Below are 26,144 nucleotides of genomic sequence, written 5' to 3'. Positions count from 1 at the left end.
CTTTACTGCGCGAACATGCTCCAGAGACACTGGCGACTGGACGCATCGTTCTTCGAGAAATTCCACCGGATTGACAATGAAAACGCGCCGAAAAGTAATCAGTACGGAGATATCGATCCTTTTAGAATCATGATCAATACTTGCCCTAATGCTAAACATCTTGCACGTGATCTTTAGGTTCGACATGACGATTTACAAACATATTTCCCCTGCATCTTTGCTTTGATCGACTTTGGTGCTGTTAATCCAACTACATAAAATCGATCCAGATTCCAATCGTATGATCAAGAGGGCAGTGTAAAGACCTCTTTGAAAGAAGTACTTTTGCACGACGTGAATCAAGTAAGTGATATCCCTGCCATGCCTCACTTTTAAAAGGCTGCCTGCCTTCTAGAAGAGGGGGAGTAGCGACAGTAGCTCGTCATTGCCCTCTAACACCACCCGCTTGGACACTTTGTTGTATTGAAGCTCATCGCTGGCTTCACTACAGAGGGATGTCCGTAAAACACAAGAAAAAGTCATCTTTCGTTAACTCTGAATAGCTGACCTCAGTCCACGTCAACTGTTCTCCTATCATGCCTTGTGCGCCTTCAAGGACCGGGCATCTAATGCATATAAATGCGGTCCAAATCGCTATTCTTTGCCCCTGTGACAATAATATATGAAAATTTCCATCTTTGTCGCCCTATATGTCCCCATCGTTTTTCTCGGGGGTCCACTTTTTCTGCCTTTTTCGACCAATTTCCTTCGATTTCGTGAGGATAATGTTCAGTGAAATATTAAAACAATGCGTTCTCTTTGTTTCGCGTTTTCTAATAGATTACGCATTTCTAGAGAGGGAGAGAGAGTGTGTGATAGATTGAAAGAGGAGAGATTTAAAGAGGGAGAGGGGGAACTCAGAGGGAGAGAGTGCAAAGGAAAGGGACTGCCAGAGGGAGAGAGGCAGCAGGTGAGAGGAGAGAGAGAGAGAAAGGGAGCAGATGAGAGAGAGGGAGAGAACGAGATGGGGAGAGGGAAAGAGCGAGAGAGAGAGAGAGAACGAGATGGATGAGGGTGAGAAAGAGGGAGAGAAGTAGATGGAGAGAGTGAGAACGGGATAGAGGGTGAGAGAGATAGAGGGAGAAATGGAGCGAGTAAAAGAGGGAGAGCAGGATAGATGGAGAGAGTAAAAGAGAAGGAGAGGGAGGGGGAGAGCAGGATACAGGTTGAGAAGAGAGGTAGAGAGTGAGAGAGAACAAGAGGGAGAGCAGGGTAGAGGGTGAGAACGAGAGGTGGAGAGTGAGAGAGAACGATATGGAGAAAGGTTGATGGGGTGAGAGGGAGAGTGAGAGATAACGGGATAGAGGGTGACGGAAGAGAGGGAGAGAGAGAGCGGGAGAGACAGTGACGGGGAAAGAGTGAGCGGGAGAGAGGGTGACGGGAAGATAGAGAATGGGAGAGAGGGTGACGGGGGGAGAGGGAGAGAGCGAGCAGGAGAGAGGGTGACGGGAAGATAGAGAATGGGAGAGAGGGTGACGGGGAGAGAGGGAGAGAGCGAGCAGGAGAGACGGCGAGAGCGAGAGAGGGAGAGAGGAAGAGCGGGAGAGAGAGAGGGAGCGAGGAAGAGAAGGAGAGAAGGCGAGCGAGAGAGGGAGAGAGAACGATAATGAGAGCGGGGGAGAGACTGAGCGGGGGAGAGATTGAGAGAGGGGGAGAGGCAGAGCATGCGAATCGGAACCGGGACCGAACGTCCGGTCAGCCCTAAAAACGCTGACTGACGGTCCGGTTCGGTCCGGTCTGATCGAATTTCGGTCTGACCGTGTCCTTCCCTACGCATTTCTAATAAACGAGCTTACCGTTAAGAGTCAATTCGTTGACAGTCGGTAAGCCCTGGCCCACATAATTTCTTCTTTTAAAGAAATTTCGTAGGACTATCTTTTGAAAACGGAGATAAGCCGTGGGCACGATGGGATGGGCCGCAGGGCCCGCCAAAGCCCACCGGTTCGTTCGATCCGGCTGTTACATGTACGGCGGTGGCCTGGAATGATGTGGCCCAGAACGGCCTTGGCCCGCAAAGCTAGATGGGCCGTACGAAGATGTATGGCCCATTTCTTCTGGGAAGTAATCCTGGCCCGGGAAGCTGCGTTCCGGCACGTACGAAACGGGAGAAGGCACGTACGACGTGGGTTCGTATGGCGCATGGCCTGGAGCCGCCTGCAAGGCATAAGGGGGCGGCGGCGCTGAATAAGGATACCTTTCCAAGCTATCACCCCGGAAGCCGTCCTCGTCAAACCCCAGCGGCCGCCCACGGTCGGCGGTGGCGAAGCGGGGGCTGTATCTGCCGCCCGATCGATGATCACCGCCGGCAAACCGCGGCGAGTATCGCCCGCCGCCGCGCAATTCTGCACTGGCATGGAGACGGGGATAATACCCATCGCCACTGCCACCACCGCCACCGCCGGAACGTAGCTTCCGGTGGCGGAATCTACGTTGCCCCGAGTAGCCGTTGTCGGCTTTGGCTCTCTTCAGCTCCGACACACGTCTCTGGAGAGGCGCCAACGAGAATTCCGATTGAAGGCAGTACTCTTCTATACACTTGATCACGGATCGCAGCGTGCTCAGCTCTTGCTCATCAGCATCCTTCAAGAAACCCAAGTGGAATTTTCGCAACCATTTCCACCACACAATAAAAACAATAAATAATAACAATAATTGGTATACCTGGCTACCGGAAGGCGAGTCATCTGTGCTTCTCTCCGGTGATCTACTCCTCGATAAATATTCCCTCAACAAGGCCACTGGCCGGAAGCTTCCGGTGAGCTTGAATGCAAAGGCAAGATGGATAGCGTCGATGTGGCGGCCCCGGCTGATCAGTTCTTCAATGATACCTGGGCAGGCCCACAACAAATCACATCCTTTGACGAGCAAGTATATAAAAAAGAATTCGGGTTAAACTTGAGTTTTCGATCAGATCCACGGACCTGGTATCCGGTGGTCAAGCCTGAGAGGACGACACAGCTCCGCTGCCCGCCTGCGACCGCTAGCAGCAAGAACAAGCTTGCAAAGCTCATCTTCACCAAACTCTCGAGCAATGTTAAACGTTGCAAGGAGCTGCAGCAAAACCTGTGCTTCCAGCGAGCTCCCATCAGCGGCCTCCAACTTGGAGTTCCACTCGTTTGCAACTGACTTGGCCTTCTCTAGAGTCTCGGAGCTTGGGGGTTTCTCGCCATTGAAAAAAGAGGCCAATTCTTCCATTAATACGAGACAAGCCCTTCTCAGCGCATCAAAGGCAGCTGCATCCTTCTGATTCCCGTCAGCAAGATCTATCACCCCCAGAGAATCAATCACCAATCGAGCTACATCATCGGCGTTCTTCAATGCGATGGGAATTTGAGCACATAGGTAGGCCGATTGTTTCTTGTTCTCGCTGAGCAACTTCAGCAGGCCTTTGGAATCCATCTGTTCGCACACTTGTTTCATCTTTGGGTGAAGCTTCATTCTGGCAGACGTTGATTCAACAAACCCCCCTGATCTGTCATTGGGGGATTTCGGGTCGCCGTTTCTTGATGGGCTTGCCTGGATATCGGGTTCAGTTATTGCGAGCTTGAATTTCTTGCGGGCTTCGGCAATCGCATCGACTGCAGTATCTCTAAGTTCTTGAATGTGATCTAAAGAAGCTCGTTCTTTTCCGGCAACTTCTGCCTCTCTCTCGTTTATAAGCCTTCGAGTGGAAGATGCTTTTTCTTCAAAAGCCTTTTCTCTCTCCACAAGTTCTTCTGATCTTTTCCGTAATGAGTTCTCAAGGTTCTGGATATGCGCTTTCATTTCAGCACATGCGGCACCAAACTTGCTAAAAGCATCCTTGTTCGTTTCTACATCATTGAAAACTTTGCCGAGCTTTTCTAACAGTTTGGAACTTGAATCTATGTCCACAACTGCCTCAGCTTGCGTCATGGATGTTTCCTTACATATAAGCTGCCAATAGATTTCCCACAACGTTAGCATAAGCAAAGCCCAAATACTAAATGATGATTACATTAATTTCTAGCTTCAGAGGCTCTAAACATTATACTCGAAACGGTACAACAAACATTAGATGGCTCGCCAGGACAAGAATATACATGAAACAATTTCCTACACTACACCCATGCCTGAGAATCTGCTCGACTTTTATCTTCCAGTTCACTAAGAACTTCTCCCAGAGAGCACTCTTCCCTAATTTCTCGTTTGCCTGTTTTTTATGTTCAGACGAATGTAGGGATATACTGTTTGATTTACTAAAGGGCTTGAGATGACAGAAATAACAGGGATCGATTCAATGAAACTTTTCATAATCAGTTGAAAACGAGACATGGGTAAATTTAATGGCTTCTAAATGGGATCCGGGAAATTTACCACGACCAGAAAATCTAACACGACCAGATCCCCAGCAGCCTTCTATCATTTGGCACAATTTTTTTAAAACATTTTTAAAAAAACCCGTATCCTGGATGAGAAAAATAGACTTGATTTTTATGCTTGAATATTTTGATTAGAATCTTCGTAACGATCAGACGATACGATTATTGCTGAGGGATGTTTTGTCCAAATAATATCCAAAACACCCTAGCAACCATTGGTTCTGCAATTACTGATTACATGCACGGAGACGTTTACAAAAAAAATTGAAGATGGCAATCAATTTCGTCGATGCAATGACCGAATGAAATCGAACGGAATCGACATTACAGAGAGAAAGATCAAATCTGCCACCGACAAAAAAAACAGTAAAACAAAGATGTCATTCCAATAATAGTCCGCTGCATCCCCCTTTAACTTCCAAAGTGCATAGCAATCAAAGTGATATATGTACTACGATCCACAGGCATCACATGCGGCACATTATTCTATCACCCGGAGAGCCAAAAAACAGCTAAAGACGAAATGAATTGGCCAAAAAAAAAAGATAGGATACTCACGGGACAAAGTGGACATGAATTTCAGATGAAAGGGAAGAGACAAGGCAAAATCACGAACACGATCCCGGAGCTCTCGCAGAGAACCCTAGCTCGCGTCTTCCGCTTCTAAAATCTGAATCCTACGGATCAGAGACTCGCGTATACCGAACATATGCACTGTCCAGACTAAAACGGCCCAAACCGTCCGAACGGGCCCAAAACTTGGCCCAATCTCGACCGTCCATTCGATGGACCCCATCGAACTGTCAGTACGCAAAGATTATTATCTATCCTTTACCACGAGTGAAGATGAATAAATAAATAATATATTTGATCTAATCATTACGCCATCAATTTTAAAAACCAAGTTAAAACAAAATAGATCCTGATTTATTCAACCGCTGATAGGGTTGGGAAGAAAAATTTCGTTCGTTCGCAAACATGCGAACAAACTAACATGAACAGAAAAAAATTGGACAAGTACATGTTCGCGAACAGGTTAGATTCCCAATGCATCCAGGTTCCCCCCCCAATTCGGCTATTCCCCCCCCCAATTCGGCTATCCAGGTTGCTGAAGGCGTCGCCAATGCCATCTGCAACCGTATAGTGGAGGTGGGCTCCAATTTCCTCTCCAAGAATTATCAATTTTTTAATTTTGCCTCATTTTTACTCCGATTTTTGCACCGAAAATTATTTTAGTTATTCAATTGGTGTAGGTTCCTGTTGATCAGAAGCTACCATTGCTCTATCTTCTGGATAGCATTGTCAAGAACATTGGGTGGGATTATTTGCATTGGTTTGTTGCTCGACTCCCAACGGTATGTTCATGAACTGTGTTTTATTGTGCGTCAGTGAATCTCCATGGTTTATATGTTCTTCGACGAATCTCCATGGTTCTTCAGAAACATCGTCCACCGAATAAAGAATGCACATGTCCGAGTTGGTGTTATACTTCAGCATGTGTTAAATGGTGAATTTAAATTATGCTTGCTTCATTGTACAAGTGATTGTTTAATAGATTGTACCCAACTCCTCCCTCTTACACTCTCCATTCTCCCTTTCTCCCACCCTCGTCAGAACCCTTGCCCTTTCTCCCTCCAGCTCCCTTCTCCCAATGTGTCCAACTCATCCCTATCATTCTCTCGTTCATGCGTCCAGTAAGCTAGAGGCTCTCCCAACGCAATTGTTCATACATTCACTCCCTTCGGCAAGGCCTCCTCCTCCGATTAGCGCTACAGTAAGGTACTTTATTGCGTGCACTATTTGATTCTAATTCACGGAATGATTTATGTATTTCTTTGAGTTGCTATTTATTTGATGTTCTGATTCTAGTGCATATTACGAATGATACATTGATTTAATGACTGGTAGACTTTAACAAATACGATACTACGAAGTGATGCAATGCATGAACAATTGCGTTATTCTTTATTCTTAAGAATACGTCTTGGAAAAGCTTGCCCTACATGAACGTTGATGAAGCTCAAATGGGAAGCAATTAAAATTAGAAGAATGCAAATACTGAAATGGTGAAAGATCGTAATCATAGGCGAGAATCAAGCACAAGTACTCCGATAATCTTGCAGAGAAAGCGTCGTGGGCGAGAATCGGAGGCCATGCAATATTTTGAAGAGTTTGAGGTAAATCAGTATGAATCTATTATGTGCAATGAGAACACCCCTCCAAGAATTACTACTATTGAGAGAAACAAAGAGGGGACTATAAAAATTTTTAGAGGCACTTGCAGAAGAGCCATAAGCACCATCGGCTGAAAGATAAACAAGTCCGACGGTCAGATGAGGAGCCGACTTCTGGAGGTCAACGATCTATTGTTGGAATGTTGGGTTCGCCCGTTGGGCAAAATATCTTCTTACTAGGTATCACATTTGAGAAAACAAAGGAGATGTTCACCAGATTTATATGTCTCACTGACCAAGCGTGGTCCATTGGTGATGATAATAGTTTTAGAGAGGTGTTGCTTCATTGTGCACAACATAATATTATAATACCATGCTCAAAGACCATTTGTGAATACGTGAAGACCTTCTTTGGGCGAGAGAAACAAAACATGGTACGCTCACTGTCAAATGTTAAAAGTGTTTGCCTAACAGTAGATGCATGGACAAGTGAAAATATGATTAGAATCACTATGCATTGGGTCACAAAGGAATGGAGACTTGAAGAACATGTCCCGACGGTAAATAAAATTGATGGTCCACATAGCGGGAGTTACCTCACACAACTTCTCCTATAGGTGTTAGTCGACTTTGGCCTGGGGAAGAAAGTAACTGATATTATGAGGGACAACACAAGTAACAATAGATTGATGATTACGTCATTGACTAATGCAGTACATAAAGTGAATCCCAACTTTGATCAAAATCGGCGCATACCTTGTATCGCGCATGTCACAAACCTTGCGGTGCAGGATGGTTTGAAAGCACTGGGAATTCCACCCGATGAGGCAGCAGTGCTAGTGGACAGGGAGTCCGAAGAAGCACAAAGCTGATGGGTTGGGCGATCTGCCTCTTTGGGAGATTTGGTTACACGAGTGCGTCAAATTGTTGCAGCCATTTGTTCTTCGGATGAAAGATGGAGGAGCTATGTCCAATGGTGTGCGCAATTAAAGATGCCTAATAGTAGAAACTTGGTGTTGGATGTGAAGACTAGATGGAACTCCACGCATAAAATGTTGTATATTGCATTTCAAAAGAGAAGGGTGTTGAACAATTTTTGAGCTAGAGAGCACGACGGAGAAAAAAATTGTGATAGATGAACATGAGTGGCAAATAGTGGCACACTTTGCTCGAATTTTAAAGCCTTTCCGTGAAGCGTCAGATATTGTTTTCAGCTCTAAACGTGTGACAACGACAACAGTTTTATCATTGCTCCAAGTCCTTGATGAACACCTTTGTGAAGCTATCGATGCCATAGACCAAGGACGCCTTCCCAAATGGTGTTGTCCTCACTATGGAACAACGTGCCACCATCCAAATTACGTGTAGAGTCATAGAGCAAAATTGTCCAAGTACGAGGCTCGTGTTTGAGGAAATACTGCCTTCTCAATTGTATCAGTTGTAGACCCACATATTAAGTTACACTCCATTGCTCTAGAAGAACGTGACACCTTGGTGACATATGAGCAAATACTTCCGAACAATGTGAATGAGGAGGACGTCACAAATTTGCAGGATGCCGACATCACTAGAGGCGATAGAGTGAGTCAACAGCAACACATGAATTATGAAGAGAAAGCCAGGATGGATGAGAGCTACATCCCGTCCGTCGAGATGAAGCTTGCATAGGTGATCCCGCGAGAAGAATATGTCACTCCATCCATGGACAACGAGTTACAGAGTTACCTACAAATTTCTCATGTGTCGAATGATGCTCTCCTATGGTAGCAAGGTGACGGTTGCAAGCAATTCCCTAAGATCTCTGTTTTGGCAAATAGATTTGCTTCCTGTCTGCGCATCACGTGCACCATCTGAGCGTTTCTTCTTCAATAGGCGTGAAATTTGCACATAAACGTTCCTGACTCTTTAATGTTGGTTTACGCAACAACATCCAGAAAGCAACATACCAGAGTCATTACCTGAGATTGAAGAGGTAGAATTAGTGGAAGAGGATTGGAACGAAGAAAACGTAGATGAAGGATGGTAGCATGGGGATTCCAGGTATATGCCATCTTTATCCTAAATTTTTTTATTACTTTGTATTATAAAAAACGAACTCATTGATAGTTTACTTTCCAATTTCTTACCAGGTACCGAAAGGGGTTAGGTGTTGAATAAATATCATTAAAATTTGCTTTACAAAATTTTGGTATACTCAATATTAAGATGTTATTGGTTTTAAAAATAATTATTTCTGAACATTTTTTGACTGCCTTGGAACATCATTTCTCCAAGACATTGTATTTATATTTTGGAAAAACATGTACATTGACGGCCACACGGAGACGATGGAGGGAACAGGAGCCAGAAAAAGGTGCACACCACAGAGGAGTGTACCACTGCTCCGAGGAAGATTAGGAAAGAAACCCCAAGACCCGACTGTTGTCATCGTCACCTCAAACTCCGAATCAGACTGTGATGACAACATCAAACACACATACGATACCAATAGAGGCGACACAGAGCCATCTTATTCAGCCCAATACATTCTTATTGGGGTGAATACCAAGCACATCCTTACAAATATTCTTTCTCTCAAGCCAGCATACTTCAAGTTAGAGCCCCACAACCCTGAAAGACATGGAAGATAAGTGGTGAGTACTCAATGGAATTGACAACGCATTTTGGGAGCGTCACAACTTCACTTCAGCAATGATTATTGCTGTCCAACGTAATGTCAATCGTGTTGCCTCTCAACTCCTTTGATGTTTTTGAAACTCCGTTGCCAGAACAGTCTATTTAGTTTTCAACTTGAACTGAGATTTTTTTCATCTTATAATATTTATATTAAGATTTACAGTATATTGAATCATTAAGTATATTTTAAGTATATATTTGTTCATCCATAGTTTTAAGTCAAATAATATTTGCATTGATTGAATAATTAAGTGTATATTAATGCTTGTGGTTTCACATCTACTAATTAATTCTGTCAGATAAACATCCAGTGACTAATACCAAGCTTAAAAAGTAACAATTTTAAGCTTAACAAAATAAAGCAACGTACTTACTATTGAAAATGATAAAACCATACACAAGCTTAAAATTTTCAAACAAAATGATTGCTTTCATGCAATAGATTTTTGACATTACTAATATTCCTTTGATGAAATGTGGTATTCCTGTAGTGAAGTTAAAAATTAACAAATTTAGTTCAAATTTGGTGTTCTCCTTAAGTTTGATAATTGATACTTATAGACTAAAAGCTGATGGGCAGCAGGCCAGATATATGTATCTGATTAATGTTTTTCTAACTGTCCTCAATAAAAAGTTCATTAACATATGAATATGCTCAATCAAGGAGAAAAATGCATCTTATAAAATTTATATTAAGATATACAGTACATTGCTAAAGAAATAAAATGTGGAGCCCTGAAATTTGTTCTTCTCACATTCAATATTACAAATAGAGAGAACTAAATGAACCTTCCCAAACTTGGCCTTTCAAAATTGTTTTAGTATTTCTCCTTTTCAAATACTTATGTAATTTGAGGCCACTTCATGTAATCTTGAAATTACCTCATAAATTTGTTCCGAAGTTATACTATGCTCAATTTTCATCTATCACACCATTGCCAGAGTATTCAGGTAAATCAGTTTACAATTTACAATGCAAAATTTTCCAAGCAGTACACATAAAAAGGGGGCAAGCATTTGATACTCACAGCGGTCAATTTTCATCTATCACACCATTGCCGGAGTATTCAGGTAAATCAGTTTACAATTTACATTGCAAAATTTTCCAACCAGCACACATAAAAAGGGGCCAACCTCATTTGATATTCAAGACGAAATACAAACTTCCCTGCCCTATTCACGAAACACGAACACTAACCGGAGACCGTTCGTCAACGACCACTGGTCCGCCGACGGTCTGAATAACTAAAACAATGTTCATCTAATCACTAGGACATCTATCAAAAAAACAAAGTTTACACAGCAAAGGAAAAAAAAGTAAGGCAAATTAGGAGGCGATCTCGCTCAGAGGCCGTCGTCGGCCGGAGCGTCTTCCAGAAGCGCGCCATGGCACTCCGGCGGCTTGTTCTTGGCCTTGGAGGAGGACTTGGCGGAGGGCTTCCTCCCCTTCTCCGCCTGCAACTCGAGCCCCTTCGCCGACGGCTTCCTCTTCCTCTTCGAGCTTCCCGTTCCCCCTCCGTTTTCCGCCGACGAGTTGTTCCCCGCCGCTACCAATCCACCAGCCAATCGATCAATCACCCAAATCAATCATTCAATTCCTCGACGGAGTCCATGACTCACCTTCCGCGGGACTGGAGGCGGCGAGATTGCCGTTCTGAGCGGTCTCCGGCGACACCGACTGCGCGCTCTCTCCGACCTTGGGCGACCCCGGCGCGTACTTGTCCTCCCGATCCTCTTCCTCCGCGTCCGGCGCCGGCTCCGCCGGCAGGAAACACAGCTCCTGCGACTCGTCCGAGTCGCTGAACGCCGAGTCCTTCTCCGTCCCCATGATATCCACCTCCGCGTCCTCGTCCACCCCCACTTCCTTCTTCTGCGTCCCCACCATTAAAAAAAAAAAAACCAAGCTTCCGAGCCACGAAGAAACCATCAGAGGGGAAGAAGACGATCACCTTATCGAGGTCGGGGATCAAGTCGAACTCGTCCTCGCGCTCGACGTACTCCTCGTTCTCCTCGAGCTCCTTGAAGTCGGGGGCGAAGGCGCTCCAGTTCTCGGTGTAGTCCTTGGCCCAGATGTAGACCAGCCCGGAGATGGACGCGGACGCGACGAGCGGCCGGACGGGATGCCAGCAGAGGTCCGTGAGGGCCTCCTTGGGCCCTTCCAGGATCTTCACCAGCCGGCCGGCCCTGTCCCAGATGTAAATCTTGTGCTCGCCCTTGTTCCCCGACGCGCCGACCACCCACTCGCCGTCCCCGCTGAAGCAGGTCGCCTTCCAGCTCACCCTCGTGACCGCGTCCGAGAACTCCCGGCAGAGCCGCAGGCACCGCCCGCCCAGCTCCGCCAGCCCCCCCGCCGCGCCCTCGGCCGGCAGCAGGTTCTCGTACACCCGGATCACCCTGTCGTTGGAGTTGGTCAGCAGGTGCCTCCCGTCGCGGCTGAAGACTATGTTCTTGATCACGGACCCCCCCGCGACCGGCACCGCCGCCCGGACCCGCGCCGTCTCCGAGTCCACCACCAGGATCTCCCCCTTGGAGTTGCCCACGTACACCAGGTCGCCCTGCTTGTTGAACGTCGCCGCCGTCGGGGTGAACGGCGGCGAGCCGTCCGCGAACCGGTTGCGCGCCGCGGGCGGCCCGGCGGCGGACTCGACGGGGAGCACGGTGGAGCTGCCCGTGTCCAGGTTGACGAGGATCGGCGCGGAGGAGAGCGGGCAGGCCAGGCAGATGGACGGCCGGGATGCGCCCGGGTGAAGCCGCGCGTGCATGGTGGTCTGCTGCAGTGTGATCCTCGCCGTCTTCTCGCCGGTTCGCACGTGCCAGAGAGTCAACGATTTGTCGGTGGCCGCGGCGAGGAGGTACTGCCCCAGCTTTGACCAGCAGACGCTCGTGATCGGGGCGACGCAGTCTTCGTCTCGGAGCTCCCTCGCGATGCCACGTGTCCCGAAGTCCCAGATGACGCAGCTCCCATCCGCGCACCCCGCTGCACCCACACACACCCGAAAGAACGCTGCTTTCAAATGGGTTTTTGCCAACAAGTAATTTCTACGAAAACTAGTACTAGTTTTGGGAAGAACCCTGGTTTCTTCTTCATTCTTCGTTCATATGGCATGGTTTTTGTTTATTACTCCACCCATCAGGAAATGGTACCAGGTAGTATCTGATTTCCCCGCTCCCAGAAAAAAACTTGCCGGTTTCTACTTGGATCAGGAGATTGCAAGGGATGATGCAGAACCAGATGGAACAAACCCCATTTTTTCAGAGATTGATCATGCCGGAAAATTTCTCAACTATTGGGCATGATCAAAGTCCCCGCGTATGCAAACCGGAGGAGGTGAATTTTTTAGCGTCGTGTTGGGCTGGGACGCAGAGAGTTTTTTTAGTTTCTGAGAACGAAATTACCGGCAAGAAGGGTTCCCCGACGATTGAAGGCGATGCATTTCATGCTCCCGTGCTGCAGATACTCCTCGATTACCTCCGGGAAATCCCCCTGCAAGGGGTCTTCGGGGACATTGGAAGTTCCCGCGAAGAACAAGGCTGGTGAAAATCCCTCTTCCTGGAGGACGTTTAAAGGGCAGAATAAAGGCAAGTACGGTGAGTCGAAGGTCTTACCGATGATCGAGACGTTCATGGCCTGCGACGGAGAATTAATCTCTCAGAGATTGCTGAAAGGAAGAAGACGGAGAACCAAGCGCGCGTGTCCGTGAGGCGTCGTGCAAGCGAGAGCGGGGTTTCATTCCTCCGATAAAACCTCGTCCGGATGTCGAAGGAATCTCCCTTTCAAGGGATTTCTCGCGTTCACGAGCCCTTTCAAGGAATCTCTCGCTCCGACAAACACGCTTCAGAATTTATCCAAGTCATGATTTTCTTCCCTTCGATCATTCCCGCCGCAGCGTACGCGAAATCACTGACGGGGGGAAATCGAAATCGGCAATGAAGCCAAACCCCTAAATGAGAAGGCAAACACTCTCTTATTTCGGATTTTATCAATTTTATTTTCCTCTCTTTTCCAGTTTTCGTCATTCGAGCGCATCAATCGAAACATCTCATTTTGGCCAAATACTTAAAGTTGATTTTGGGAAGGAATTTTAGATCTTGAGGGAGAAACGATTGTTGTTATTTTTCGGGAAATAAGTAGATCAATTCCCCATGAATATGGACTTTTGATTTGAGCTGTAATTTTGTTTGGGTAATGGGAAGCTCAATTTCCCATCATAATTATAACCACGAATGTAGAATTTTGATTTCAGCATATCCTGTTTGTTCTAGTTGTAGAGGATTCCAATTTTAATGAGACTATAGTGAAAAATATATTGAGGATGATAATTCGTGTGATTAGATGAACTTTCTAAAGATGGGAGTTAGTACAACCTCTTTAACAGGACCAGAGAGGAAGATGAAGAAACATAAGTAACAAAAGAGATGCAGATAGGCTTGTACAAACCTCTCACCATTTGAAATCCCAGAGTGATATCAGCGGCAAAACTTAATGTGAGTTAAGTAAAATAAAAATTAACTAAGAATGTTGGGATAATATAGCGGGTCATTATTATGAACATAATTCAGAAGTGGAAAGAACTTGTGGAATACATTTGAGTTTTCTCGACAAAGTGGCCACACGGAACGGTAGAAATATACTGAAAAAAAGAACGAAAAATATCGTGGCTTAACACCACGGAAGCCATTAAAGAAGAGTTTAACACAACCAAACCATGCATTTGGTTCCAACAGTTGCTCCAAGTTTACGAGGACACCCAATTTATTACACATTAGCTGATAATAAATTAACCCGATAAGACCAAGATCACTTGTACTTAAAAAGTTGGGAAACCAGGTGATACTTCGAACTATATTAATACTTCTTAAAATATTGGGTTGGCATCTAGCAACCCGTCAAACTGTACCCAAAATCCAAGCTGCATCAATTTCTTCCATACCAACCGACACATCATAGTTTCAGTCTGAGGTTTATGCAACGGAATGCAGTCTCAAAATACTAAACGTAAAAAAAATTCGTAATTCATAAAAGCAATTTATTTTGTAAACTCATTACATCTTATTAGGAAAAAGATACACGCACATGTCTCTTTTCTCACAAATGAGAATGAAATCCTCGCAACATAGATAAATGTGCAATACAACATCCACTGCACAGATATTGAACAGCCAGTAAGAATTTGGGGGGGGGGGGGGGGATCTGCGGAATCCTTCATTCCCCTTCATCATAAAAAAACCCAATTTAAAACTCTGGGAGGCACATATCAACCTGGGAATGCCGTCCAACTGGAACTGTACACAGAAGTTCATTAACCGTGCCAAAAATTTGAAAGCGCCGACTCGAGCTTAGTCGACATGCCCGTACCATGTAAGACAAGATAAATAACAAATGATGCATATCCAGATGTGATTATAACTGTGGCAGAAGTCCACCACAATCCTTGAACTTCAGAGGAGAAAAAATCCAGCAACAAGTAAGCATTTATACTCATCAAAAGGGCTGCCACAGTCCACGTCACCATCTGCAAAAAGAACTCAATATCATAAAAATCATTAACATCGCAGTGAGCTTAGCGATTTCAAGTAATAAAGTGATCAATCTTTCATTGACCAATATACCTTGAGAGTGGGGCCGACAGCAAAAGACCCCATAACTTGTTCGTTTGAAACCAGATAAAGAAGAGGAATGAGTGCAAATGGAATCTGCACCGACTGAAGGATATTCAACCACTCATTCAAAGTATCTAACATGGAATCAGAGCTATCGAAAATAAGCGCAACGACGATTGTAGGGACGATGGCAAAGCTCCTAGTGATCAGCGATCTAACCCATTTCTTCATCCGCATATCAAGAAAACCACCCATAATAAACTGCCCTGCGTAAGTCCCAGTTATCGTGCTGCTCTGTCCTGCTGCCAGCAACCCAATACCCCAAATATAAAGAATAGGAAAATAGCCTCCGCCATACTTTTCCTGAAGAAACTGCCCGGCATTCACAAGCCCAATAGTTTCTGCTTCTTGGGTTCCATAAAATCCTTTTGCAAAAACAGTAGTAACGAATAAATTGATCAAAAAAGATATGAACAGCGCGATTGTGGACTCTATTGAATAATAGTTCACGGCTTCTTGAACATGGTTCTTCTTGTTCTTGTCGATCTTCCTCGATTGTACCAGAGCGGAATGAAGGAAGACGTTGTGCGGCATTATCACACAGCCCACCACCCCCACTGCTTGCTTTATAGTTCTTGAGCTAAGCTTCGGAACAAAGACTCCTACAAATAAAGGACAAAAATGATTACAGGAAGAAATTTACAAGAAAAAAAGGGACAGAAAGAGCACAAAATTTTCAGTGCACTGACCGATTAAAAGATCTATTCCGCTTGGCTGAGTCCTCCCAAACATCCATGCGAAAGAAATCGCCATAGTCGATATGAGGACAGCAAAAACCGCTTCCAGCTTCCGGACTCCGTAATTCTCCAAGAACAGAAATACGAAGCTGCAGAAAAACTCGATCGAAATCCCTCATGACGTTCAATTCCAACAAGAAAACTCAAAACAATCCGAATTCTCACCTGTCCAACGCCGTGATTACAACTCCCAGCCAGAGAGGAATAAACCCGCTGCTCAGAATCTTAATCGCTATGGCGCTTCCAATCACTTCCTGAATGTCGGCCCCGATGAGCGCCACCTCGGCCATGACCCAAAGCAGCAGCCGAGCCCACCTAGGGTACTCTTCCCGGCAAAGCTCCGCCAGGTGACGGCCCGTCGCCACCCCGAGGCGCGCAGAGAGAAGCTGGATCAAAAGCCCCATGGCCGTAGCCCACATGAGAAGCCATAGAAGAGAATACCCTGCAATTGCCCCGGCCTGAAGATCCCCTTCTAGGTTTCCCGGGTCAAGAAACGCAATGCTCATCAGGAATCCCGGCCCGGTGAACAGCCACAGCTTCCTCCACGAGAACGACGCCAACGTTCCCTCCTCCTCCTCCTCCTCCGGCACATGGATGACGATCTTCTCCTTCACCTCGTACGCCTTCTCCTCCTCTTCGTCGTCCTCCTCCTCCTCCTCTTCTCCTCCTCCGTGGGAAAGCAACCTGTTCCCCTCCTCGCCCCCTTCTTCTTCTTCTTCTTCCCTTGGGCTGTCTCCCATGGCCGACCCCGACCGACCCATCTTCCTCAAAGCGCGAGAATTGGGGGAAGCTCGCCTCTTCGTTCGCGCGAGTTGGCTACCTGCTCATCGTTTGGAGAAGGTGGTTTCATGGTGTCGTGCGCGATCGATCACCTCAACTCAAGAACGTGCCTTTCCCATTTCTACTGCACCATAGGCCGAGACGGATGACGGTACGTCATCCGGGACGGAGAGAGGCAGAGGTCGGGAAGAGATAGAGGAGAGAGATGGAGAAAAGATGACGACAGAGATGGTGAGAGAGACAGAGATCTGGGAATCTTGAAAGAGATAGTGACAGAGAAAAGAGGAGAGATTGAGAGAGAAACAAGAGTGAGATACCGGGAATTACTGAACACAGAGAGAAGGATAGAGGAGAGGGAAAATACCGGGCATTACAGAACACAGAGAGAAGGATAGAGGAGAGGGAAAGAGAGAGGGCCCATGGGTAGTCTAAAATCCCACTTGTGAGCTCTGGTCGGTTGGCTCGATCTAACTCGGAAAGTTAAACGTACGTCTTTCGAGAGGGCAAAGAGAAAAGCTCTGAGAAAAAATAATTATTTACTCAACGCTTCGCAATATTCTCTACAACGACTGAGACTGAATAATTATCCACAATATTCAACGCCACCGCTACGCAGCATACTCGCCGCCGCCGCCGCTGCCGCTGCCGCTGGGAATTGCGAGGAGCTGCATCAGCTCTAGCCTGTACTCGAGTCCTCTGATGTAATGACCCAACAGCATGCACCTGATATAACCACAATTCAGATATTCAATCCCTGTTAGAACATTCCAACAAGGCTATAACGTAAGCCCGTTGTCCTTTGTCCGTCTACAAAGCTTAATTCCAAGTCAAAGCAATAATTTTCGAGAAGGAAGAACGCTCACCAGAAGAGGAGACGAGCAAGATAATCGCGGGAGACGGAGATGAGGGGCTGGAAATTGAGGGAGGTGTTCTCGACCAGTTCGGCGCAGTCGTCAGCGTTGGCGCTGGTGTTCATCGCGCCAGCGGTGGGGTTCTCGGACTGGGGTGGCGCCTTGGTCTGCATCTTCGGAGAGAGAGTTGCCAATAGGCCGTGCACTATGGAGTGGACAGTTTCTCGGAGCTCTGGGCAGGCTGGCTCAGACAATTCTGCAACCTGCAAAAGATAGCGTAATTGATGGACTTGCACAATGTTTCTTGGGAGACAACGAGAGAGGCAAACGCAGGGAGAGTGTATAGGGGTTCAGCGTCAACTTCCAAGTCAACGTCGACAATGGGGCTGGGGTTGACAGGTTAGAGATCCTGTCACCTTCTATTAACTAATTTTTTGAGAATGTCGTCAATCATCCACGGTCTGTGGCATCATAACCCGTCAACGGCATGGTCAACCGGCCCAAAACAGTACGGTCAACGTCAATGACGTGGTTGACTTTGACGGGTGGTTGAAGAGCTGGGCTTACTAAGAGCAATGACGTTTCACTCTCAGATACAATTGGATAATAGATAACGAAGGAAGTCAAGGATGAAAATTGAACCTTTTCTGGGTGTAGCGATCTCAGATAATCCAACAAATCGTTCTTTTCTTCGCCTACAAAGTGCTGCATCTGCAAAGCGTCGGTTTCTCTTTTCAAGTCATGCATTTCCTGTTTGAATGACGCCAGTATAGTTAGCACATACAGGAGTCCCCATTTCAGAGAGAAACCCGGAAAGTGGATCAGAAATTTCATGCGTAGTGAGTTAAACAAAGGAAGAAAAAAAGAGAAAGAATCATTAGAAAATAACCCGAGAGATTGATGAATCCTATGTGCTTAATTGATGCCTTGAAAACAGAGATGTATGTAATTTTTGGAGGAACACACACCTCTAAGATACTCTCTCCATTAAGTGTACTTCCCTATAAAAGAGGATAGCCCTCCCTTTAGGAGAGGATAACCTGAGAGATTGATGAATCCTATGCGCTTAATTGATGCCTTGAAAACAGAGGGCGAGCATGATACTTATCTTCATGTGAAAGCCTGGAGTGACGATCACGTCAAATTAAGGCAGAAAAACTTGGTGATGAGTTTAGAAAGTGTAGATCTAAAAAAGATTGGAATATCTTCCAAAGTGGGTCTCCTGAAATGTGCAAAAAGGTTAACCTCGAAAGCTGCTCCTATTCGAACGAATAGCAGACATGACAACCCCTCTCCTTGTAACGATCAATATCTCTTTTTGTAGCCAAGATATCAGAAATTTCAGGGTCATCTTCAGAGATGTGTGTAATTTTTGGAGGAACTCACACCTCTAGGATACTCTTTCCCCATTAAGTGTAATTCCCTATAAAAGAAGATAGGCCTCCCTTTAGATGAGCAGCCAAGAAGTAACAAGTGAAGTCCCAGCGTCTATTCTGGTTGTCCCGCGTCCTATCTCCAGAATTCTCTCCCTCACCTCCAACGATTTCCTACCCCCTAATTGTTGTCTCTAATCAATATCAAACCCCCTACCTCCTTCACTCAGTAGGACCTCCTGAGTTTGTATCAATAACATATCCTCCACTATTGGGATATGGCCCTATACTGTCGCTTTCTGATGAAACTGATCATCTTTTGACTGAAAGGGACCAAGTGTTATCAGACTTCATACAAATCTAGACCTTGGTAAATGCGAGCCGATAAATCTCTAAACTTGGTCCCATTACAGTTCACAAAATGTCTGCCTCACAAAGACCAGAGACACAATACCATTACAGTTCACAAAAAAAGGCATTGTGTCTGCCTGCTATCACCAGCGTCCCTGAGGACACCGCCATTACTGGCGCTGCCATGCATACCATCACCGGCACCGTCACTGACAATTCATTTTGGGATGTGGCTGTGCTTCTTCACTCTCTTCTCCTTGGCTGTGGGTGATTTTCTGGTGGCATTGGATCTTCTAGCAATGCCCTCTATTTTGTCTGTTATCTTCTCTTCATAGTGTAACCTCCCTATTCATTCATTCGATTAACTTTCTAACAGAAGTGCATCGATATTATTATTTGGAGAAGAAGTGACGTCTTCCGCTGTGCGTGGCCAACGGATTATAATTCCCAACAAGTGTATCAGAGCTATGGTTGGAAGTTATTTTTTCTCAGGAAAAAATCCTGTCTGTCTCACGAAGGTTCTTTGCCAGACTTAAACAACAAACTGTGTGGCCTGTTTAGGTGGGCGGGCCTACACCAGAGCAGGAAGAGTCCACGACCTGTAATGCTGATGTGGATCAGGTTTAGTCTGGGAAGCAGGAAGGAGCACAACCGATCTTCTTTGATTTCAGAATATAATATCGAAAGGGTAAACAGTTGGAAAATAATGGAAAATTGAGGTTGGATCAAGATCATCTTGGTCCGGGCAAGATTGTGGTAGACTCCGAAGGGAGACTGTCGTAAACATAATTTAAGTTTCATGTTGGTTGACAGAGTTGAAAATCATGCCATAACAGATGAAGTCTGTGCAAAGAGGACCAACAGGAACTAAGTATCCACCGTTTCGTACATATTCAATTTTGAAAGTAATTGGACCAGTTGCATACAAGCATGGATTCTCTTCCTGACTGCAGAACCTGCTTAGGATATGCAAGGTTGGAGCATCTCTAAGATCATCCAATTATTGGAGTTTTAAGGTCAGGTAAGAATTCATCAAAATTCCCCTTTGATTTATACAAAGCATTAATGGCATCCCTCACCACCAAAGTAAAGGTGTAGAGGTCTTTCAACCCATTTATACTTTTGATGCGATCCGTCACTGCATCTACGAACGTCGACCCAGGCCCACGTTGGGGGCCCATTAGCCGAGTCTATTTCAACTCATCGGCAAGGAGAGAAAGGAAGCTTTTGATCTCGGTACGTGCTTCGCACTCCTCCCATCTCAAAGGCCCATCTGACCTTCCTCCTTGCAGACGACCACCCCTGCTCGAGGACGGTCCAGACCGAGTCCAGGCGTCGTCAACCCCGTCTGCTCAAAGGCGTCGTTGATCCCGCCTACCCGCCTTCTCCCCCTTCTATCATTCTATCTCTTTCTACCTTCTCAGATATTGTGTGTTGCAAGACGTTGTTAAGCTATAACAAGTTATTTGGAGTTTTCGGAGCTTAACAAATTGGTATCAGAGCCGTTCCCTGGAGACAATGGAGGCCCGCTTCCAGCACTTGGAAGAAAAGTTCGATCGACTGCTCCTTGCGCTGGAGCAGCAACCAGACCACCGTACACCACGGCAGGAGCCGGAGTCGTCCCAATCGGGTCCTCCACTCCTGATCCAGGGGCAGGAGCACGCGGCCCCCTTGCCGCGCGAGCCACCACCTGTACCGCCGCCGCCTCCGTCAGGTCCGCCTCCGTCACCGGCTGAAGGGGAAACGGTCGGCGCCGCCAGGGCCGACGCCTTCTCAGCTGACCCTACGGGACCTGGTGCAGGGAACGCATACCGGTCAAACGGACTGGCTCTTAACCCGTGGGCCGACTTGTCCCTCCCTCGCCGTGAGCGGGCCCGCCTAAAGCAAATAGGCCCACTCGCAGGAGAAGGAAGCAAGCAGGCTCACTTATGCTCGGCCCGGGCCGCTACTCAAGCGCAGGAGGCCCCCCGGCAAACAACCGAGAGCCCCCTACCCAGGACTTCAACGGTGGTCCGAGAGACCTCTCGCCCGACGACCTTCGTCGACCCGCCACAGCCGGGGTGGGCGGCACCAAGGACGTACGAGGTCGTCCACCACCGGATGTTGGGTGGGAAAGCCGCCGGTTTGCCGCCGAAGAGTTGCATGGGATTCCTTGGCGGCCTCATTCACCGAGAACCCGCCTAACGTTACAAGAGCGCAGCTCAGGACCGGAGGGCGACGACTTGAGACTGGCCGTTGATCGCTTCCGCCGTGGACACTCAAGGGAGCCACCTCCAGCACGGGAACCGCGGCTGGGGCCTCGCTTGCCACCGGTGATGCCCCGTCACGACCGCGGTGCCTTCGTGGGAGACTCGGAGTCGGACCATGACGAAGAAGAAGATTATAATTGTCGAGGACCGGTACGACGAGGTCACCGCCTGTCCCACCACCACCGGACTGCCGATATACCGTCTTTCACAGGAGGGGATCCGGAACGCTGGTTGCGCCATGTGGAGCACTACTTCTGGGCGTATCCCGCTCGAGACGCAAAGAGACTTCGGATTGTTTCGTCGTACATGGAAGGCAAGGCGTCGGCATGGTTCTGTTTCAAAGACGACCGAGCCGGCTTTGTCAGCTGGGAAGATTTCAAACGGCAACTGTCGTATCGCTTCGGCTTGCAACCCCGGGAGGCCTACCATCAACTGTTCAAGCTACATCAAACGGGCACGGTGGACGAAGTGGTCTCCGCCTTTGTGGATCTGATTGGGTACTTGCCCGAGATCTCTGAAGAAACCACCATGCACGCCTTATACTCTGCCTTGGAACCATCCCTACAAGCGGAAATTGATCGGCGCGAGCCTCTCTCTACCGAAGCTCTAATTGATTGTGCGTTCAAGGCAGAGAAGCTACTTCACCAAGTGGAGATGACAACATCAAGTCGGAACAGTGGAACGCACCAAGCAACGGGGACAACTCACGGAGCTTCACAGCACCAAACCCTGTAGGGGGAGTGCTCGGAGGAAACCCTCCAGCGCGAGTACCCCGCCAGATTCCGCTAACGGCCAAAGAGATTGCCACTCAAAGGGTGCAAGGCCTGTGCTTCCAATGCAATGATAAGTTTACGCCGGGCCATGTTTGTCGGAAGACACTGAATGTCTCAATCGTGATGCATACGGCAGAGTCGACAGGAATACAGACGGATGAAGAAGAGGAGGTCGAGGACGAGCCGAGCCTGATGATAGATAGCCCGAGGGAGCTCAGAAAACTCACTATTCAAGCGGTCACTAACATGTCGGCGCCGCATTCTCTCCAGCTCAAGGGTCGTATTCACGACCAAGAAGTCACCATCCTCATCGACTCGGGGGCGTCCAACAATTTTATTGACGACGGTCTGGTTCACAGGTTGGGGCTGAAGCGAAAAAGTACGACCCCATACTGTGTGCGCTATGGAGACAGCCGGCTATCTCATGGGACCGAGCTTTGTTCCGACGTGCAACTCCACATTCAAGCATATTACGCCATCGTCTCCTTTCACCCGGTCTAAGACTTATGCCTCGATGTCATTCTGGGGTTCGCGTGGCTCCGCACCCTAGGGTGGACGTCCACGCAATGGGACCTGATTCTACTACAATTTCAGGCCAATGGAGTATGGCACATGTTGAAGGGAGATCCGAGCGAGACACGGCTTGAAGTAGCCGCGAACTCCACAAGCAGCAAGCGGGCGGCGACAATAGGTATGGGGCTATACAAACTTGCCATAACCTCGTCGGTGATATCGCCCAGCCGTGTTGATATGACCGTATCAACTTTTATTGCAAAGATGGCCATTTATTTCCCCGAGACAACTTTTCGTATCAACTTTTCACCATTTATTTCCCCGAGACAACTACTTGTTACAGGTGAAAATATTCCGGCAAAAAAATTTATTTAAGATGGCTGCACATGGACCCATAAGTCTGCACCCTGTTCCAGACACATTATGTGGTTGCGGTGGGTTATTTTTTGTTGCAAAAATTACTTGTCAGGAAGTGGGGATGGGATAATCTAACCTGTTTGCAAAATCATAAAAAGTTGAATCTTCATTAAGAATTTTCCCCCATAACGTTATTGCAAAGAAAACATTTTTTGGCAACGATTCATCATCGAATAAAACAATTCCATTATAAAATAACATACTGTATCCTTTTTCTACGGAAAGAAGAAAAAAAATGAGAAATTGAATAACATAACTCAAAGAAAGAAAACATGTAATACAAAGAACAAGAGATCTCAAAAGTTTTTAGAGTATGACAAAAGAGGAGGAATAATGAGAAATTCGAGAAGAATCCTCAAAACACACAAACAAGCAAACAGATTGACTCCTTAAGAACCTGTTCGTACCTTCTTTACTGATGATAAGCGTGATTTTAGGTGACGAATATATTCATGGACTTGGGGAGGCAATTCTCCTAAGTCCTCAATATCCAGGTCAACAATGCAGGCTTCTTCTACAACATCCCCAGTCTTAGTCGACAAATCAACATTCTGAAGCCTGAACATTTCACTGGTTCCATCAAGAAATGTTCCAGGACCATCAAACTCTGCCTCGTACGATTCTTCTTCTCCGGCAATTTCGTCCGGTACACCCAGGTTCCTTTCAAGACATAGCCTATACTCTGCGTTGCGCAATGTATACCTAGACAAAGGGAAAACCAAAATAAATCAGGTTACGTTCAACTTTCAAAAGTACAGATTATGTCTCACACAGAAGAAGATTATGTTCAAATTAGACAACTACGAATGATCATATGTCTCAGACAGAAGAATACTTCATATGTTTCTTTCCAAATACAAAATTATGTGACTGCAAGATAGACACGTCGAAAAGGAAGGGAGAAATCCAAGCAAGATCAATAATCCGCTAAAAAATATCAAGCTCTCGTCACATGATCAAACTTCCAAATGTGTTTCATCTGACCCAGTTTCTCTTAAGCTTGGGCGGTCGTCCATTGTCGCAATGTGATCTGGCAAGATCATCCAAGTTTAACGGGGCTCCCAGTGAGCCACGAATTGACTCAAAGGTTTTTGATTGTACTTTTCAAATACTGAATAAAAAAAGGGGCCCTAAAGGAACACTGACATGTTAATGTTATGACAATCAAGACATTAATCACATAAAATTTAATTCTATCCGGTTTATAAGATGTCAGTATAGTGCAGTTGTACCCTGTCATCATTGATGAGACCAGTAACTTTGATAAAGGCTCCCAGAAAGCTTCAATATGGACATGAAATTGATCAGACGGGAGTAACCCCAGCATGCTTGAAATCGTCCTCTTCATGGCATCTATTGTCTCCACAGGAACATCCTTCTGAATGAGGCTTACATCCAAAGGTTCTATTTCTTGAATCATATTTGAAAGAATTGAGCCCTGCAAAAAATTGAACAAACAATCCACATCACGACTTTATTAAATTTACCAAATGAAAAATAGAAAATGATGGCACTTATCAATATCCTTCAAAAACTTTGAATTTAATCAAAGGAAAGATGGTTGAAACTATTTTAAGAACCAACCTAGTTTGTGAGCTTGGCTTTTCAAACACACTATAAAAAGTGATATTCCATACATTAGAAAATAGATAAGGAAGATCCTACTAAGTGCATAGACTGATCGGATCCCAAAGTTATAAGTAGCCATAAGAAAATTTTCTAATCGGAAACTCCCATGACATCCTATGAAGAGGCCATATATCAATTTGGAACTGGTTTCAATGGTGAGATAACGACGAGTTTTTGGTTAAATTTGTAACATATGGTAGGCACATAGAAATCTCAGAATAAAAACTAGAACGGATTGTCCTGATGACAACATAAAAAGAAAATAAAAAACCAAGGAGCCAAATCAATATTTTGGTCAAAATTCTTCTGAATTCCAGGTGATAATAACTGTACACTAAAATCTCCCAGGAATCGTTGTACAGTGTGCTCTACTACACAAAAAATGATATCTGACGTAGCCGAGGTTCCAGAATTGTGAATTCACTCAATAAGTCTCCGCCGAATGGGATTACTAGTTTTTAGCCAGGAGGGTGTTTCAGAATCTAATCGCGAAGGAAAAATCGAATTTTAGAACCGAAAAGTATGAACCAAATGGAAGAAAAGCCATCTCCGCAGAGTATATAAACTAGGGGAGGAAGCAAACGAAACGGGGCGAAATTCAAACCCTGGAACTGCCGGTCAGTCTTCGTCCATCATGCCCATCGAAGGACGGAGATGCCGAGGCAACAATCGTACACGTCCGGATATTCAAAGGAGGGCGATAGGGAAGCGTCTGCTGCGGGGAGACGAGCAGACGTCGAGGCCATCGCCGCCCCAAGAACGATGTCCGGCTAGTCTTCGGCAGCGACGAGATGGAGGCGAGCGACGGCATGCCGACGCTCCCTCCCTTCTTCTTCTACTTCTTCTTCCTCCTCTTCTCAGTTGCTGGGTCGGTCTTCTTCACACCTCGCTGGCCGGGGGTTCGGTGGCTGCAAAGGCGGCGCCGCCGTCAGCTTCCGCCGGAGAATGTGCAGCGAGGCAGGACAGGGACCACGAGATCTTGTGCCCGTCTCATCTACACATTCTTACGTCATCGGAGGATCATCGATCAAACGGACGGTCCACCTTGTCCGACGTGGGATGAATACCGCACCAAGCTGACCGGCCACGTCTCCTCCGTCTCCCTTGGGTGCTATATCATATGGGTCGGTCAAATGGGTAATAACCTTTCACTTGGACATTGTAGTTCTGTTCTTTTTGTTCGAACAGAACATTGCATAGACCCCTGTGAGGTTCTTTTGTGCGCTTTGTGCAAATTTTGTTCTAGTTTTGTTCAAATGTGCGACTTTGTGCGAATGTGCTTTTTGAAAAGGAAAAAGAACAGAACAAAGAACAAGGCCCTGTGCGGTTCTTTTGTGCGAATTTTTTGTTCGTTTAAAACGAACAAACAGAACGACCATGTCTACCTTTCAGGTTCTCAAACGTCATTGATATTCTCCTTGTATTTTTTTTTCATTAGCTATTCACAAATATAAAGTTCCTTATAATCCCAAATCTCTTAATCAAATATAATGTTTAATGTCCATTTAAGTTAATTTTAGAGAGTTGATGGTACTGTGACAATATTTATTGACACCATAATGTCAAGTTCGTGCTAGTTTT

At 46.2% G+C, this 26,144-nt stretch overlaps 4 protein-coding genes across 6 annotated transcripts; all 4 read right to left on the bottom strand.

The window, feature by feature from the left end:
- Nucleotides 1–1,882: 1,882 nt before the first annotated feature.
- LOC144702225 (FRIGIDA-like protein) lies at nucleotides 1,883–5,088 on the bottom strand. Its single transcript, XM_078574180.1, has 4 exons — nucleotides 4,938–5,088; nucleotides 2,961–3,954; nucleotides 2,701–2,867; nucleotides 1,883–2,619 (listed from the first exon to the last, which is right to left on the bottom strand). Exons 2-4 carry the CDS (start codon nucleotides 3,931–3,933, stop codon nucleotides 1,999–2,001), a joined length of 1,761 nt encoding a protein of 586 aa, XP_078430306.1. The 5' UTR covers nucleotides 3,934–3,954; nucleotides 4,938–5,088; the 3' UTR covers nucleotides 1,883–1,998.
- Nucleotides 5,089–10,485: 5,397 nt separating this feature from the next.
- On the bottom strand, nucleotides 10,486–13,162 carry LOC144702224 (Transducin/WD40 repeat-like superfamily protein). 3 transcript variants are annotated; one of them, XM_078574178.1, is made up of 5 exons: nucleotides 12,836–13,162; nucleotides 12,626–12,724; nucleotides 11,179–12,206; nucleotides 10,850–11,099; nucleotides 10,486–10,776 (listed from the first exon to the last, which is right to left on the bottom strand). In XM_078574178.1, exons 1-5 carry the CDS (start codon nucleotides 12,852–12,854, stop codon nucleotides 10,574–10,576), a joined length of 1,599 nt encoding a protein of 532 aa, XP_078430304.1. In that variant the 5' UTR covers nucleotides 12,855–13,162; the 3' UTR covers nucleotides 10,486–10,573. The 3 variants fall into 3 exon arrangements, with proteins under 3 accessions (XP_078430304.1, XP_078430302.1, XP_078430303.1); XM_078574176.1 differs by having other exon boundaries at nucleotides 12,626–13,162; XM_078574177.1 differs by having other exon boundaries at nucleotides 10,850–11,096; nucleotides 12,626–13,162.
- Nucleotides 13,163–14,239: 1,077 nt separating this feature from the next.
- On the bottom strand, nucleotides 14,240–16,607 carry LOC144702221 (metal transporter Nramp3.2-like). Its single transcript, XM_078574174.1, has 4 exons — nucleotides 15,793–16,607; nucleotides 15,580–15,716; nucleotides 14,840–15,492; nucleotides 14,240–14,742 (listed from the first exon to the last, which is right to left on the bottom strand). The coding sequence occupies exons 1-4, from the start codon at nucleotides 16,386–16,388 to the stop codon at nucleotides 14,530–14,532; spliced, it is 1,599 nt and encodes a 532-aa protein (XP_078430300.1). The 5' UTR covers nucleotides 16,389–16,607; the 3' UTR covers nucleotides 14,240–14,529.
- Nucleotides 16,608–16,926: 319 nt separating this feature from the next.
- LOC144702222 (MAR-binding filament-like protein) lies at nucleotides 16,927–25,614 on the bottom strand. Its single transcript, XM_078574175.1, has 6 exons — nucleotides 25,168–25,614; nucleotides 24,167–24,372; nucleotides 23,342–23,636; nucleotides 17,901–18,008; nucleotides 17,271–17,521; nucleotides 16,927–17,130 (listed from the first exon to the last, which is right to left on the bottom strand). The coding sequence occupies exons 1-6, from the start codon at nucleotides 25,372–25,374 to the stop codon at nucleotides 17,016–17,018; spliced, it is 1,182 nt and encodes a 393-aa protein (XP_078430301.1). The 5' UTR covers nucleotides 25,375–25,614; the 3' UTR covers nucleotides 16,927–17,015.
- Nucleotides 25,615–26,144: the final 530 nt, after the last annotated feature.

Source organism: Wolffia australiana, chromosome 4 (assembly GCF_029677425.1).
Source record: "Wolffia australiana isolate 7733 chromosome 4, ASM2967742v1".
In the NCBI taxonomy this organism is placed as follows: domain Eukaryota; kingdom Viridiplantae; phylum Streptophyta; class Magnoliopsida; order Alismatales; family Araceae; genus Wolffia; species Wolffia australiana.
This window is presented reverse-complemented; position numbering and strand designations above follow the sequence as displayed.